A 17,436-nucleotide genomic window follows, 5' to 3' on the forward strand; every position below is an offset into this window, starting at 1 on the left:
CACTGACATGATACAACAACTGAAAACCCCTGAGTTGTTTTACGAATCATGTGAATGTAAAATGAGCAAATGTATGTTCATAAAATAAATGTGTGGTTTATAGAATTACGTATTGGATTTTACTCAAGGCATATTTAGATATTTTAATGAAACATTTAGTGTTCTTGAAGGAAACATCCCCTTACTGAGATCTAGCTTGTTTTCTTATCGCTTTTATGCATTGACTTAAGCAATGCTTGTAAAGGACAGCATCTCCGAAATCAAAGTAGCTGAATGTATCCGTTTCATGTTAATTCATCCACTGATTCGGTCACGCATTTGACACACTCACAGTGAATGACAACAAAATTATTCAGTCAGGCCTCGGTGGCCTCAAGGGTCAGCGTCGCTGTCCACCCAAGAGGTGCTGAAACGCACAGCCCGAAAACTGACAAAGAAACTATCAAAATCAAATAGACAAGCTACATGTTTTTACTTGGATTAAAATATTACAGTTCAAATAGGATACATAGTCAAACATTGATTCATACTTTTAGGAAATCTGCTGAAGTGTCTCATTATAATTATTTTACACAAAGCAAGCAACTATTCGGTTCGTAGATGATAAGAAACCGTATTATAGATTTGTTTATGTCACTTATCCCCTTTTTTCTGTGCTCACCTGCTGGCTCTCAAAGGTCCAGGTGCTGTCAGGTAAAGACGCATCCAGGACACTGATCACCTCCTTAAAGTCTGTGGTGCTGCTGGGTTTAATCAAAGTGAAGTCACTGTACTCTGACATTGGAGACATACAGGACCTGAAGGACTGGCTCTGAGACATCATGTCTCCTCCCAGGACCTCCACGTACTTTATAGGTCCATCAGTGTTGAGCTGAATCTGCAGGTTTCTGTTGGGGTTCTTGTAATCATCACAGTCGCTCCGTCTCATGCAGCAACTACCGCTGCTTCTGCTGTTCCTGATGCATTTAACCGCTAAGATGAGAAAAGTCAACAGAGACAGCACGGACACCGAGGCCAGAGACAGAATCAAATAAAGGGTGATTCTCCCATTTTTCTTGCTGGGCTCGGCCGCTTTCTGTCGGAGGTCTAAGATGGGCTCATGGAGACCGTCCTCCAGCAGGATGGACACCGTTACGGTGGAGGACTGGACCGGTTCCCCGTCGTCCTTGATCTCTATAATCAGTCTCTGAGAGGAATCGTCCTGCTCGGACACAGCACGTTTAGTCCTCACCTCCCCCGTGTACAGATTGACGGTGAACAGAGAGGAGTCTGTGGCCTCCGCCAGTTTGTAGGAGATCCAGGCGTTATGTCCCGAGTCAGCGTCCACGGCCGTCACCTTAGTAACCAGGTGACCGGCTTTAGCGGAGCGGGGCATCCTCTGATGAGAGAGGGCGCCCAGGGCAGCGGAGGAGGGGTAAATAACAGCGGGGGCATTGTCGTTCTGGTCCAGGATAAAAACATGGACAGTGGCGTTGCTGCTGAGAGATGGAGAGCCCTGATCCTTAGCCTGAACCTGAATCTGAAACACCTTGAGTTTCTCATAATCAAAGGAGTGCATGCTGTAGATGCTGCCGTTATCTGAGTTAATGTAAACATAAGACGAGACAGACACGTCTTGAACTTTAGAGTCCAGTATAGAGTAGGAGATCTTTGCGTTTTCACCAATATCCAGATCAGATGCTGATACTGAGTACAGTATAGAACCTGCTACTCCATTTTCTTTTAGATACACAGCATAGGCTGGTTGTGTGAAAATGGGTGGGTTGTCATTCACATCCGTAACAGTGACATTAATAATCTTTTTGGAGGACAGAGGAGGAGAACCTGAATCAGTGGCTGTTATCACAACGTTATACTCTGAGAAAGTCTCTCTATCTAAAGCACCGCTGGTAACCAGTGCATAATTATCAGAAAATGAGGGTTTCAGGTTAAATGGAGAACCTCGAGGGATTTGTAATGTCACTTTACCATTACTACCAGAGTCAAGGTCTCGAGCTGTGAGCAAAGCCACTACTGTGCCACTCGGTGCATCCTCAGGTACTTGGCTCGGTTCTGAAGTCAGAACAATCTCTGGAGCGTTATCATTTATGTCCAATACCTCCACTTGCACACGACAATGGCCTTCATTTTCAGGAATGCCTTTGTCTTTCGCAGTTATATCTATTTCATGTGTTGCAACGTTTTCAAAATCTAATTGTCCTGTAAGGAAAATTTCTCCTGTACTAGAGTCTATCCGAAAAATAGACAGTAATGACTCCGGTGTATGGTCAGCAAATGAATATTCAATCTCTCCATTAAGACCCTCGTCTGGGTCCGTTGCCTCTACTTTTACGATCATCGAGGCACTTTGACTATTTTCAGGCAAATTTATTTTATATAATGTTTTTTTGAAAATAGGGACATTGTCATTGTTGTCTAGGACGGTCACTATAATCTTTGAGGTACCGGTTTTGGCAGGATTACCCCCATCTAACGCTGTCAGCAGTAACTGATGAACGCTTTGTTTTTCTCTGTCCAGTGGTTTTTCTAAAACAAGCTCCGGCACCTTTCTTCCGTTAGCCAGGTCTTTCATTTTTAAACTAAAACACTCATCTTTGCTCAGACTGTACGATTTCAGTGAGTTACTACCGACGTCGAGGTCTTGAGCGGTCTCTAAAGGGTAGCGCGCACCCACCGCTGTCATCTCAGGAATTTTCAAATTTTTTTCTTTGCTTAGAAAACTAGGGGTATTATCATTGACGTCTCTTATCTCTACTTCTATTCGATAAAGATGTAAGGGATTCTCTATTACTACTTGCAATGGCAACACACAGCTGGCGCTTTGTCCGCATAAAGCCTCTCTGTCTATTCTGTCGCTCACCACCAGCTCGCCCTTCCCCGCATCCACACTGAAATACTGCTTACCAGCCTCAGAGGCGACACGCAGCTTACGGTCAAAAATGTCTGAGAGTCCCAAACCAAGATCTTTGGCTAAATTTCCTACCACAGAGCCCTGTTTTAATTCCTCCGGGATGCTGTAACGAGTCTGCCCGTCTATTGTACTCCACAAGAGAAAGAAATGATGCCACCAAAGCGCCAGCCATCGCCAGTCTCGGTACTTCATTCTCTTTGTCATCCCTCGTCCTTTAAAATATAGTAGTTTCCATCGATGTGCTGTTCAGATAGCCAGGCCGACATTTATTCCAATACGAAAATGGATTTGGAAAATTATTCCAGAAATGCATGATATCTACAAAGGACTAAATTCCGGACACCTTCGGATAAACGCATCTCCTTCCCACCCCTTAGCACAGTGAGGATAGATGCTGTGAGGCTGAATGGGGGATGGACTAGATCTCTTTGTACAGTTCTGTATGCTATTGGTTCACAGCAGCCATCTATACTATCCAATCACAGAGCTCTAACGTTGCTGTCAGGGATACAGCACCTCTTTCATTGCAGTAACAAACGCGACAGAAGAGAAATTCAGCTTTGTGTCATAAAAGATTAAAAAATAAAGAATGTGAAGAGGGGACATAACACAATTAGTCAACCGTATATATTTCACGGGTTAATACTCCGGTAGGAAAACTCGAATTAGATTAATAATGATACGTTTATTATATGAAAATTAGGATTAAAAATACATTTCAAATATTTAGTTCACAAATGATTATATATCCTGCCATATAGGACCAAGTAAAAATTGAAAATATTGTTAATGTTGCAACCTTTATCAGGTAGGCTAATATGTCTACCTAGATATTAAAAATATATTCTTCATGATTAGAAGATACGAATAATCTGATTTCAACACCAGAAACAATATGCTTAATTTAAATTAGTGATAACATATTGAACAGCACAACACACATACGTTAAAACTCCTGCTTCCTAATTGTGTGACAATTCATTTTCGGATAATGTGGTCGTAGTCTACTAACGAACAGATTCGGTATCGCCATACAAAGACCCATTTTTAAGCTAAAATCAAATGATGCCTTTGCGTAAATATCAAATCGTAATAGTTTAGAAAGAGTTTACAAGTTAAATAAAAATGTAATTCATGCCAGATGTGATAAAATGCATTTAATTGCAGGCCTATTATTTTCTGCTCACCTGCTGGCTCTCAAAGGTCCAGGTGCTGTCAGGTAAAGACGCATCCAGGACACTGATCACCTCCTTAAAGTCTGTGGTGCTGCTGGGTTTAATCAAAGTGAAGTCACTGTACTCTGACATTGGAGACATACAGGACCTGAAGGACTGACTCTGAGACATCATGTCTCCTCCCAGGACCTCCACGTACTTTATAGGTCCATCAGTGTTGAGCTGAATCTGCAGGTTTCTGTTGGGGTTCTTGTAATCATCACAGTCGCTCCGTCTCATGCAGCAACTACCGCTGCTTCTGCTGTTCCTGATGCATTTAACCGCTAAGATGAGAAAAGTCAACAGAGACAGCACGGACACCGAGGCCAGAGAGAGAATCAGATAAAGGGTGATTCTCCCATTTTTCTTGCTGGGCTCGGCCGCTTTCTGTCGGAGGTCTAAGATAGGCTCATGGAGACCGTCCTCCAGCAGGATGGACACCGTGACGGTGGAGGACTGGACCGGTTCCCCATCGTCCTTGATTTCTATAATCAGCCTCTGAGAGGAGTCGTCCTGCTCGGACACAGCGCGTTTAGTCCTCACCTCCCCCGTGTACAGATTGACGGTGAACAGAGAGGAGTCTGTGGCCTCCGCCAGTTTGTAGGAGATCCAGGCGTTATGTCCCGAGTCAGCGTCCACGGCCGTCACCTTAGTAACCAGGTGACCGGCTTTAGCGGAGCGGGGCATCCTCTGATGAGAGAGGGAGCCCAGGGCAGCGGAGGAGGGGTAAATAACAGCGGGGGCATTGTCGTTCTGGTCCAGGATAAAAACATGGACAGTGGCGTTGCTGCTGAGAGATGGAGAGCCCTGATCCTTGGCCTGAACCTGAATCTGAAACACCTTAAGTTTCTCATAATCAAAGGAGTGCATGCTGTAGATGCTGCCGTTATCTGAGTTAATGTAAACATAAGACGAGACAGACACGTCCTGTACTTTAGAGTCCAGTATAGAGTAGGAGATCTTTGCGTTTTCACCAATATCCAGGTCAGATGCTGATACTGAGTATAATATAGAGCCTGCTACTCCATTTTCTTTTAAATACACATTATATGTTCGCTGAGTGAATACGGGAGGGTTGTCATTCACATCAGTGATTCTTACGGGTATAACTTTCTTACTAGACAGTGGAGGAGAGCCTGAATCAGTGGCTGATATCTCAATTGCATACTCTGCGAAACTTTCTCTATCTAAGACATCACTTGTAATTAGAGCGTAATTGTTGGAAAATGAGGGTTTTAAGCTGAATGGGGACCCATTTGTGAGTTTCAACGTCACTTTACCGTTGTCACCAGAGTCAAGGTCTCGTGCCCTGATTAGTGCTACGACGGTGCCTTTTGGTGCATCCTCGCGCACTGGGTTTGGTTTCGAAGTGAGAACTATTTCTGGAGGATTGTCATTAATGTCTACGATGACTACTTGAACACGACAGTGGCCCTCCATCTCAGGAACTCCTTTGTCTTTTGCAGTAATACGCAGTTCATGCATTACGCTACTCTCATAATCTAACGGTCCTACCAAGGAAACCTCGCCCGTATCTGGATCCATCTGAAAAATAGATAACAGCGATTGGGGTGTGTGTTCTGCAAAGAGATATTTAATCTCTCCATTAACACCCTCGTCTGCATCTGTTGCCTCAACTTTAACGACTACCGAATCAATGACACTATTTTCATGCACGGTTACATTATACAATGGTCTTTTGAAAACAGGGATATTGTCGTTGATGTCGAGTACAGTAACAGTAATTTTTGTGGTTCCAGTTTTGACAGGATTACCTCCGTCTGACGCTGTCAGTAACAAATGATGGACACTTTGTCTCTCTCTGTCTAGTAATTGTTCTAGTACTAGTTCTGGAGCCTGTCGGTTTCCAGATAACTCTTTCATTTTCAGACTAAAACACTCGTTTTTACTTAGAGTATAGTACTTAACTGAATTACTACCAACATCCTGATCCTGCGCTACGTCCAAAGGAAAGCGTACGCCTGTGACAGTAGATTCTGCTATCTTTAAAGATCGCTCCTCTGTTATAAAAATTGGTGAATTGTCGTTTATGTCCTTGATTTCTACTTCTATCCGGTGTAGCTGTAGCGGATTCTCTGCTACAATTTGCAAAGGTAGAACACAGCTGGCGCTTTGTCCGCATAAAGCCTCTCTGTCTATTCTGTCACTCACCACCAGCTCGCCCTTCCCCGCATCCACGCTGAAATATTGCTTACCAGCCTCAGAATCGACTCGCACTTTACGGTCAAAAACGTCTGATAAACCCAAACCGAGATCTTTGGCAAGATTTCCTACCACCGATCCCCGTTTTAATTCCTCCGGGATGCTGTAACGCGTCTGTCCGTTTATTGAACTCCACAAGAGAAAGAAATGATGCCACCAAAGCGCCAGCCATCTCCAGTCTCTGTATCCCATTCTCTTTGTCATCCCCTGTCCGTTAGAATATGTTATTTCCCATCGAGGTCGTTAAACCCGCGTTTAAAGCCATCTCCAGAATGGAAAGTGATCCGTGAAAAAAAGTAAATCATTTGCAATAAAATACATATTCGAGACACCATCAAATAGACACATCTCCTCACCAGCTCTGAGCACACTGAGGGCTGCCGTGGCAAGAAAGAATGGGGGATGGAGCAGATCGCTTTGTACAGTTCTCTATGCTATTGGTTCACAGCAGCCATCTCTACTATCCAATCAGAGAGGACGAGGGTCTGCTCATAGGGCTACAGCACACACTCAGCATGCAGGGAATTTTTACGAATCACCTTTGATTTGTGTGAGAAAGGTCCCTGCAGAAGCTAAATTACGAATTCAGCTCTTCAAAATATAAGGATTTTAATTTAAAAAATTTAAAACCAGTAGACACTTTATTTCCAAATGTTTACAACAAACAATACTGTCCATACAGTCAATGAATCCAAAAGATCTGCAGTGAAAAACTAATTTAAAAGTCACCTCACGGGACATTGAAATTTTGCTCAAAATAGGAACTGGCACCACGTAATCTATCTAAATACAGAATAAAAAGTTATGCTGACTATAGGCCGTTACATTGGGACCCTTCTACAGTGGAAAGGTTTTAAAAAGTATAAAAGTTAATGAGTTGTTTTTATTAATGGCATCATACTGAAAGGGGTATGGGGAAAACAAGAATAATGTAGAGCTGATTAACGTGTTGTAATGTATTTATGGTGAAACCAAAATACATAATTAATAAATAAATTGTCCGAACGCCCAAGACTGAAGAAAATATCCTAATAGCTAAACATAGATTATTATGTTAATTTACTGAAGGCTGGTGAAGAAATTTAAGTCAGCTGTAACTAAAACATGATATGCAGGTCTATTGTTTTCTGCTCACCTGCTGGCTCTCAAAGGTCCAGGTGCTGTCAGGTAAAGAAGCATCCAGGACACTGATCACCTCCTTAAAGTCTGTGGTGCTGCTGGGTTTAATCAAAGTGAAGTCACTGTACTCTGACATTGGAGACATACAGGACCTGAAGGACTGACTCTGAGACATCATGTCTCCTCCCAGGACCTCCACGTACTTTATAGGTCCATCAGTGTTGAGCTGAATCTGCAGGTTTCTGTTGGGGTTCTTGTAATCATCACAGTCGCTCCGTCTCATGCAGCAACTACCGCTGCTTCTGCTGTTCCTGATGCATTTAACCGCTAAGATGAGAAAAGTCAACAGAGACAGCACGGACACCGAGGCCAGAGAGAGAATCAAATAAAGGGTGATTCTCCCATTTTTCTTGCTGGGCTCGGCCGCTTTCTGTCGGAGGTCTAAGATGGGCTCATGGAGACCGTCCTCCAGCAGGATGGACACCGTGACGGTGGAGGACTGGACCGGTTCTCCGTCGTCCTTGATCTCTATAATCAGCCTCTGAGAGGAGTCGTCCTGCTCGGACACAGCGCGTTTAGTCCTCACCTCCCCCGTGTACAGATTGACGGTGAACAGAGAGGAGTCTGTGGCCTCCGCCAGTTTGTAGGAGATCCAGGCGTTATGTCCCGAGTCAGCGTCCACGGCCGTCACCTTAGTAACCAGGTGACCGGCTTTAGCGGAGCGGGGCATCCTCTGATGAGAGAGGGAGCCCAGGGCAGCGGAGGAGGGGTAAATAACAGCGGGGCATTGTCGTTCTGGTCCAGGATAAAAACATGGACAGTGGCGTTGCTGCTGAGAGATGGAGAGCCCTGATCCTTGGCCTGAACCTGAATCTGAAACACCTTGAGTTTCTCATAATCAAAGGAGTGCATGCTGTAGATGCTGCCGTTATCTGAGTTAATGTAAACATAAGACGAGACAGACACGTCTTGAACTTTAGAGTCCAGTATAGAGTAAGAGATCTTTGCGTTTTCACCAATATCCAGATCAGATGCTGATACTGAGTACAGTATAGAGCCTGCTACTCCATTTTCTTTTAAATATACACTATATGTTCTTTGAGTGAATAACAGGAGGGTTGTCATTTACATCAGTAACGGTGACATTAATTGTCCTTTTAGTCGACAGAGGGGGAGAACCTAAATCGGTGGCTTTTATCACAATATTATACTCTGAGAAAGTCTCCCTATCTAAAGTGCCGTCGGTAACCAGTGCGTAATTATCAGAAAAAGAAGGTTTCAGATTAAAAGGAGAACCTTGATGAACTTGTAATGTCACTTTACCATTGTCCCCGGAGTCAAGGTCTCTGGCACTTATTAAAGCTACGACAGTACCACTTGGTGAGTCTTCGGGCACAGAGTTTGGTTTGGAAGTCAGAAATATATTTGGAGCATTATCGTTAACATCTAACACTTCAACATGGAGAGTACAATGTCCTTCCATTCTCGGTGTCCCTTTGTCTTTTGCACTGATGTCAATTTCAAAATTAGCATTTGTTTCAAAATCTAATTTGCCTGTCAGTCGTATTTCACCTGTTAACGAATCTATGTCAAACACAGATAGAACCGTATCTGGTGTGTGAGTTCCAAATGAATACTCCACTTCTCCATTAAGATCTTCATCAGTATCTTTTGCAGTAAGTTTAATTACTGATGCACCTTGTGCGCTACTTTCGCTTATGGAGACTTTATAAATATTTTTCTCAAATACAGGGAAATTATCATTATTGTCCAGCACATTTACAGTTATCTGGGATATTCCGGATTTCACTGGATTTCCACCGTCTATCGCGGTTAGTTGCAACTGATGTTTGGATTTTTTTTCTCTATCAAGGGATTTAGACAGCACTAACTCTGGCACTTTTCTTCCACCGGACACATCTTTGATTTTTAAACTAAAAAAATCGTCTTTACTTAACGTATACGATCTCACTGAGTTCACTCCGACATCAAGGTCTTGCGCGGGCTCCAAAGGAAAACGAGCTCCCGCCGCTGTCGACTCAGCTATTTGTAATATAATTTCTGATTTAGGAAATACGGGAGAATTATCATTGATGTCTTGTATTTCCACCTCTACTCGGTATAACTGCAAAGGCTTATCAATGACTACTTGCAGAGGTAAAACGCAGCTGGCGCTTTGTCCGCATAAAGCCTCTCTGTCTATTCTGTCGCTCACCACCAGCTCGCCCTTCCCCGCATCCACACTGAAATACTGCTTACCAGCCTCAGAGGCGACACGCAGTTTACGATCGAAAATTTCAGACAATCCCAAACCAAGATCTTTGGCAAGATTTCCTACAATAGATCCCTGTTTTAGTTCCTCTGGTACACTGTAACGAGTCTGTCCGTCTATTGTACTCCACAAGAAAAAGAAATGATGCCACCAAAGAGCCAGCCATCTCCAGTCTCGGTATCCTATTGTCTTTGTCATCTCGGATCCTCCAGAATTACTTCCCAGTGAAGTAATCGAAAATGTGACATTCACCATCCATAGCCATAACACGTTAATCCAAAGTAACGACCCAAAATAAATTCATACTTAAATCTATATTTTTTCGGTTTTACATCCTTTGCCAGCATCACTCTCTCTCATGCAGCTCACTGAAATGAAACGTTTATGGTGCCGAGGCTGCATGGGGGAGGGACTAGATCTCTTTGTACAGTTCCACAGTTCATTGGTGGACAACATCCATCTTAACCATCCTCTGAGAAGGGAGTCGGGCTTTTAAAGACACAGCTACACATGAAACGGTCCATCCCGATGCATTAAGAGTATATGAATGAAATGATAAAATGCCTTAATGCACATATATCGAGCACTGGCTAGAATCACAGGATTAATAATCTATATTTTGTTTACTAAAAACCCCCTTTGTGAATTGATACCGATAAATACATTGACATTATGCAGCCGCCTAGATAGGATTTCGCTGTCCAACCATGAGGTGCTGAAACACAGTGTAATTTATACCGTAGGGGAGCAACAAAAAATCCAACAAAACTCAAAGAAATCCAACACTGTATATGCCCCGAATACCAGAAACACTTTTGTGTTTGCTTGACTGAACTGAAAACAGAAACTGATTGAACAAAATATTTATGTAACATGAAATAATGCATTATTGTAAAACCAAGCCTATGGAATAATCAATAGAGAAAATCGCGTAAAAACTAAACACAATGTTTAATAAAGGAGGGGAAAACATATAAAATGCAGCCTATCCCATACTTACTGATGACGTGCATCATCATAACGTCAACTTTTAAACACCATGAAAACACTTTGTTATCAGGTGACGAACAAAGATTTGAATCCCATAGAAAGCCCGTTTCGTTTTCTGCTCACCTGCTGGCTCTCAAAGGTCCAGGTGCTGTCAGGTAAAGAAGCATCCAGGACACTGATCACCTCCTTAAAGTCTGTGGTGCTGCTGGGTTTAATCAAAGTGAAGTCACTGTACTCTGACATTGGAGACATACAGGACCTGAAGGACTGACTCTGAGACATCATGTCTCCTCCCAGGACCTCCACGTACTTTATAGGTCCATCAGTGTTGAGCTGAATCTGCAGTTTCTGTTGGGGTTCTTGTAATCATCACAGTCGCTCCGTCTCATGCAGCAACTACCGCTGCTTCTGCTGTTCCTGATGCATTTAACCGCTAAGATGAGAAAAGTCAACAGAGACAGCACGGACACCGAGGCCAGAGACAGAATCAAATAAAGGGTGATTCTCCCATTTTTCTTGCTGGGCTCGGCCGCTTTCTGTCGGAGGTCTAAGATGGGCTCATGGAGACCGTCCTCCAGCAGGATGGACACCGTGACGGTGGAGGACTGGACCGGTTCTCCGTCGTCCTTGATCTCTATAATCAGCCTCTGAGAGGAGTCGTCCTGCTCGGACACAGCGCGTTTAGTCCTCACCTCCCCCGTGTACAGATTGACGGTGAACAGAGAGGAGTCTGTGGCCTCCGCCAGTTTGTAGGAGATCCAGGCGTTATGTCCCGAGTCAGCGTCCACGGCCGTCACCTTAGTAACCAGGTGACCGGCTTTAGCGGAGCGGGGCATCCTCTGATGAGAGAGGGAGCCCAGGGCAGCGGAGGAGGGGTAAATAACAGCGGGGGCATTGTCGTTCTGGTCCAGGATAAAAACATGGACAGTGGCATTGCTGCTGAGAGATGGAGAGCCCTGATCCTTGGCCTGAACCTGAATCTGAAACACCTTGAGCTTCTCATAGTCAAACGAGTGCATGCTGTAGATGCTGCCGTTATCTGAGTTAATGTAAACATAAGATGAAACAGAAACGTCCTGCACTTTAGAGTCCAATATAGAGTAGGAGATCTTTGCGTTTTCACCAAAATCCAGATCAGATGCTGATACTGAGTACAGTATAGAGCCTGCTACTCCATTTTCTTTTAAATACACATTATACATTCGCTGAGTGAAAATGGGAGGGTTGTCATTCACATCAGTGATTCTTACAGGTATAATTTTCTTACTAGACAGTGGAGGAGAGCCTGAATCAGTGGCTGTTATTTCAATATCATACTCTGAGAAACTCTCTCTGTCTAAAGTAGCACTGGTAACAAGAGCATAATTGTTCGAAAACGATGGCTTTAGCGAGAAATGAGAACCTTTGGCTAACTTTAGTATCACTTTGCTGTTATTACCGGAGTCAGCATCGCGTGCATTGAGCAAAGCTACCACAGTGCCACTCGGTGCGTCTTCGCGTACCGGCTGCGGTTCAGAAGTGAGAACAATTTCTGGAGTGTTGTCATTAACATCGATAACATCTATCTGAAGGCGACAATGACTATCCATTTCAGGAAAGCCCTTGTCTTTCGCTGTTATCTCGAGTTTATATGTCGTGGCTCTTTCATAATCCAAGTCTCCTTTTAAATATATCTCTCCAGTTAACGAATTAATTTCAAATATTGATAATACTGAATCTGGTGTCCGTGTGCCAAAAGAGAATTCAACTTCTCCATTTGGCCCCTCGTCAGCATCAGTTGCTGTAATTTTGATCACAAATGCATCTTTTGCCGTATTCTCATGTAAGGAAACTTTGTATGTGTTTCTGTCAAATACTGGGAAATTGTCATTTACGTCCAGTACTGTAATAGTTATTTGTGATGTACCGGACATGATTGGATTCCCTCCGTCTAATGCAGTCAGCAGTAGCTGATGAACTGCCTTCTTCTCTCGGTCAAGAGACCTCTCTAACACTAACTCAGGCACTGATTTGCCGTCCTCAACCTCCTTCATTTTTAACGTAAAACAGTCGTTTTTCGTTAAGGTGTAAGATTTTACCGAATTACCCCCAACATCTGAATCATCTGCACTCTCCAAAAGAAAGCGAGTTCCAACAGCTGCCGATTCCGCAATTTTTAACGAGAGTTCCTTCGTATGAAATCTAGGAGAATTATCATTAATATCTTTTATTTCTACTTCAATTCGATGTAAACTTAATGGGTTTTCAAGAACTAGCTGTAAAGGCAACACACAGCTGACGCTTTGTCCGCATAAAGCCTCTCTGTCTATTCTGTCGCTCACCACCAGCTCGCCCTTCCCCGCATCCACACTGAAATACTGCTTACCCGCCTCAGAGGCGACACGGACTTTACGATCAGAAATGTCAGATAATGCCAAACCGAGATCTTTGGCTAGATTTCCTACCACTGAACCCTGTTTTAGTTCCTCTGGGATGCTGTAACGAGTCTGTCCGTCTATTGTATTCCACAAGAGAAAGAAATGATGCCACCAAAGAGCCAGACATCTCCAGTCTCTGTATCCCATTCTCTTTGTCATCCCTTATCCGTTAGAATGTGTTATTTCCCATCAGGAAAAACAAAGTTAATATCCAGTTCCAAGGAGCATTAACTGTACTAATAAAAAAACGTGACGCTTTTTTGTTCATGTCTGAAGCGCAAATAAACGATTTGGTTCTCAGCACTGAGATGCGAGCTCATCACACCGTCCTCTAACTCGTCGCATTGTTAACGTTTGTGGTGCTGAGGCTGCAGGGGGAGGGGGTAGATCTCTTTGTACAGTCCTGTGTGCTATTGGAGCACAGAATCTATCACGAACATCCAATAGGAAGAGACTTGAACCGTGCTTTTAAAGACACAGCTGAGCGTTTGAGAGTCGACCAAATGCGATGCTGTGTTTGTGACATGTTTAAGATCTAAGTTTTTACACTGTGTTTCTGTGACTTAACATAACTGATCAAAGAAAATATCCATTCACAAAAAACTACAACAACCAAAATATAAAAACAAAAACAAAAAACAAGCCAGTTAAAACCTGTATCCTCTACAATAAGGCATGGGTAAATACATCTTCAAACTTATTTTCAAGTTTAAAACGTGATTATGTAATATTTATGTTATAATAAATAATAAAAAAATCATACTTTAATAACAATGCAGCTAATATTTATTTGGTTTGTAGAGCCAAAATACTTTTTGGCACTATATTAGCTACTGGAACAGTGGGTTGCAAACTAAAAAATAATGAAACAAAGTCCACGCCATGAAAGAATTAAATGTAATGTAAATTAAATGTAATGTAATTAATGGCACAGTTCCCATCACTTATTTTCCTGCATATGAGGAAGATACAAAACTGTGCTGACTGTTTATCATTTTTACCATAAAACCACAATTATTGGACAACGATAAAATTATGTAATTTGAGTAATATCACAGTGAACTGTCATCTGCTCACCTGCTGGCTCTCAAAGGTCCAGGTGCTGTCAGGTAAAGACGCATCCAGGACACTGATCACCTCCTTAAAGTCTGTGGTGCTGCTGGGTTTGATCAAAGTGAAGTCACTGTACTCTGACATTGGAGACATACAGGACCTGAAGGACTGACTCTGAGACATCATGTCTCCTCCCAGGACCTCCACGTACTTTATAGGTCCATCAGTGTTGAGCTGAATCTGCAGGTTTCTGTTGGGGTTCTTGTAATCATCACAGTCGCTCCGTCTCATGCAGCAACTACCGCTGCTTCTGCTGTTCCTGATGCATTTAACCGCTAAGATGAGAAAAGTCAACAGAGACAGCACGGACACCGAGGCCAGAGAGAGAATCAAATAAAGGGTGATTCTCCCATTTTTCTTGCTGGGCTCGGCCGCTTTCTGTCGGAGGTCTAAGATGGGCTCATGGAGACCGTCCTCCAGCAGGATGGACACCGTGACGGTGGAGGACTGGACCGGTTCTCCGTCGTCCTTGATCTCTATAATCAGTCTCTGAGAGGAGTCATCCTGCTCGGACACAGCGCGTTTAGTCCTCACCTCCCCCGTGTACAGATTGACGGTGAACAGAGATGAGTCTGTGGCCTCCGCCAGTTTGTAGGAGATCCAGGCGTTATGTCCCGAGTCAGCGTCCACGGCCGTCACCTTAGTAACCAGGTGACCGGCTTTAGCGGAGCGGGGCATCCTCTGATGAGAGAGGGAGCCCAGGGCAGCGGAGGAGGGGTAAATAACAGCGGGGGCATTGTCGTTCTGGTCCAGGATAAAAACATGGACAGTGGCGTTGCTGCTGAGAGATGGAGAGCCCTGATCCTTGGCCTGAACCTGAATTTGAAACACCTTAAGTTTCTCATAGTCAAACGAGTGCATGCTGTAGATGCTGCCGTTATCTGAGTTAATGTAAACATAAGACGAGACAGACACGTCCTGCACTTTAGAGTCCAGTATAGAGTAGGAGATCTTTGCGTTTTCACCAAAATCTAGATCAGATGCTGATACTGAGTACAGTATAGAGCCTGCTACTCCGTTTTCTTTTAAATACACATTATATGTCTTCTGAGTGAAAATGGGAGGGTTGTCATTTACATCCGTGATTCTTACAGGTATCGATTTCTTACTAGACAGTGGAGGAGAGCCTGAATCAGTTGCTGTTATTTCAATAATGTACTCTGGGAAGGACTCTCGGTCTAAGGCACCGCTTGTAACCAGTGCATAATTATTGGAAAAAGATGGCTTTAGAGTAAAGGGCGAATTTTTGGGAAGCTGCATCGTCACTTTTCCGTTATCATTTGAATCAAGGTCACGGACACTGAGTAGAGCTACAACTGTTCCACTGCGAGAGTCTTCAGGTACTGAAGGTGATTTTGAAGTGAGTACAATTTCTGGGGCATTATCATTAACATCTAAGACATCCACCTGGACATTACAATGGCCCTCCATTTTAGGCAATCCTTTGTCTTTTGCGCTAATGTCTAATCGATATGAAGTTTGGCTTTCATAGTCTAATTGTTTTTTCAAATATATATCTCCTGTAACGGCATCTATATGAAACAACGACAACACTGAGGATGGTGTGTGTACACCTAGCGAGTACTCAATTTCTCCATTTGGACCCTCATCTACGTCTGTTGCCTTTGTTGAAATTAGAAATGAGCCATTTGCACTGTTTTCATTAACAGAAATTTTATAAAAACTACTTTCGAATAATGGCACATTGTCGTTAATATCAAGTACAGTGATAGTTATCTTTGATGTTCCGGTCTTAACAGGATTGCCTCCGTCAATAGCAGTAACGACTAGATGGTGAACTGCTTTTTTCTCGCGATCTAATGATTTATTTAACACCAGTTCGGGAACTTTTCTTCCATTTTCAATTTCTTTGACTTTTATAGTAAAACAGTCATCTTTGTTTAGAGTGTACGTCTTTAATCCGTTACCCCCAACATCAGGGTCCTCTGCCATCTCTAAAGGGAAACGAACACCTACAACGGTGGATTCAGCTATTTCTATCATATGGTCACTTTTGAGAAAACTGGGAGCGTTGTCGTTTACGTCTCTTATCTCCACTTCTATCCGATGTAACTGTAGCGGATTCTCTATAACGACCTGCAGAGGCAACACACAGCTGGCGCTTTGTCCGCATAAAGCCTCTCTGTCTATTCTGTCGCTCACCACCAGCTCGCCCTTCCCCGCATCCACACTGAAATACTGCTTACCAGCCTCAGAGGCGACACGCAGCTTACGGTCAAAAATATCTGAGAGTCCCAAACCAAGATCTTTGGCTAAATTTCCCACCATAGATCCTTGTTCCAGCTCCTCCGGGATGTTGTAGCGAGTCTGCCCGTTTATTGTAGTCCACAAGAGAAAGAAATGATGCCACCAAAGAGGCAGCCATCTCCAGTGTCTGCATACTATTCTCTTTGTCATCCCCGGTCCGTTACAATGCAACGTTATTTACCAGCGAAATATAATTTAGAAACAAAAGATCGATAGGAAAATCCATCAATAACGAACTTGCTGCAATCCCGGGATGTGCAAGTTCACGCATTCTGAGATATAAATGAAAAAAAGATATATATCCAAACGTTTAAACGCACCCTCCTCTCATCTCGGGCTCGAAGCAATGTACTGACTACAGTGGTGAAGATAGATGTGGGAGGGAGTAGATCTCTTTGTACAACTCGTAGTGCTATTGGCGGACAGCGGAGGCCATTCATCCAATACGATCACAGGCATGTTCTAGACACAGCGCGTAACTCAAGGCAATACAAAAAAGCACAATTAAGTGCCTATAAATGCACACTTACATCGCTTATCTTCTGAAAAATAAATTTACGCACAAATAAATTAAATTAAATTAAACTGGATTTAAGGCTTTAATCTGATAAGCTGTTCGGTAAATAAGTCTCAAACTCCGAAAGTAATATACTTTTAATTGTGCACTGTCATCTATATAATTCAAATATTTACATGCAGGTATATTAAACATCCCACAGCAACTAAAGGCACCCTGTTATACTCTGAAAAAGCTCTAAAGCAGTTATGACAGTATGACAGTTGTGAAGTCGAAACTAAAATAGCTAAAAGTCCTCTGCACAATAAGTTACCTGACCATAGTGTATCCTTTATCCACTATAATTTGCAAACATTTCATAAGTAATTCAGTTACAACATCAGGTTGCACAG

The 17,436-nt window shown here is 43.1% G+C and overlaps 3 protein-coding genes and 1 pseudogene across 26 annotated transcripts in view; all 4 read right to left on the reverse strand.

Annotated features, from left to right (window-relative positions):
* LOC125008080 (protocadherin gamma-A11-like) overlaps positions 1 to 17,436 on the reverse strand; it is a 191,503-nt gene that overhangs the window by 18,423 nt on the left and 155,644 nt on the right. For 2 of the 24 annotated variants that reach the window (XM_047585148.1, XM_047585147.1), the window contains exon 1: positions 662 to 2,897. The exons of 21 other annotated variants lie outside the window; for them this stretch is intronic. In XM_047585148.1, the coding sequence (XP_047441104.1) occupies positions 662 to 2,683 (2,022 nt within the window). In that variant the 5' untranslated portion in view covers positions 2,684 to 2,897. One more of the 24 variants, XR_007112843.1, reaches the window with a different exon arrangement.
* Positions 7,451 to 13,503, reverse strand: LOC125008088 (annotated as a pseudogene).
* On the reverse strand, positions 8,408 to 10,758 carry LOC125008112 (protocadherin gamma-C4-like). The gene has a single exon (XM_047585179.1). It carries the CDS (start codon positions 9,992 to 9,994, stop codon positions 8,555 to 8,557), a length of 1,440 nt encoding a protein of 479 aa, XP_047441135.1. The 5' UTR covers positions 9,995 to 10,758; the 3' UTR covers positions 8,408 to 8,554.
* On the reverse strand, positions 14,197 to 16,880 carry LOC125008092 (protocadherin gamma-C5-like). Its single transcript, XM_047585161.1, has one exon. It carries the CDS (start codon positions 16,675 to 16,677, stop codon positions 14,212 to 14,214), a length of 2,466 nt encoding a protein of 821 aa, XP_047441117.1. The 5' UTR covers positions 16,678 to 16,880; the 3' UTR covers positions 14,197 to 14,211.

This window comes from Mugil cephalus, chromosome 5 (genome assembly GCF_022458985.1).
Source record: "Mugil cephalus isolate CIBA_MC_2020 chromosome 5, CIBA_Mcephalus_1.1, whole genome shotgun sequence".
In the NCBI taxonomy this organism is placed as follows: Eukaryota; Metazoa; Chordata; class Actinopteri; order Mugiliformes; family Mugilidae; genus Mugil; species Mugil cephalus.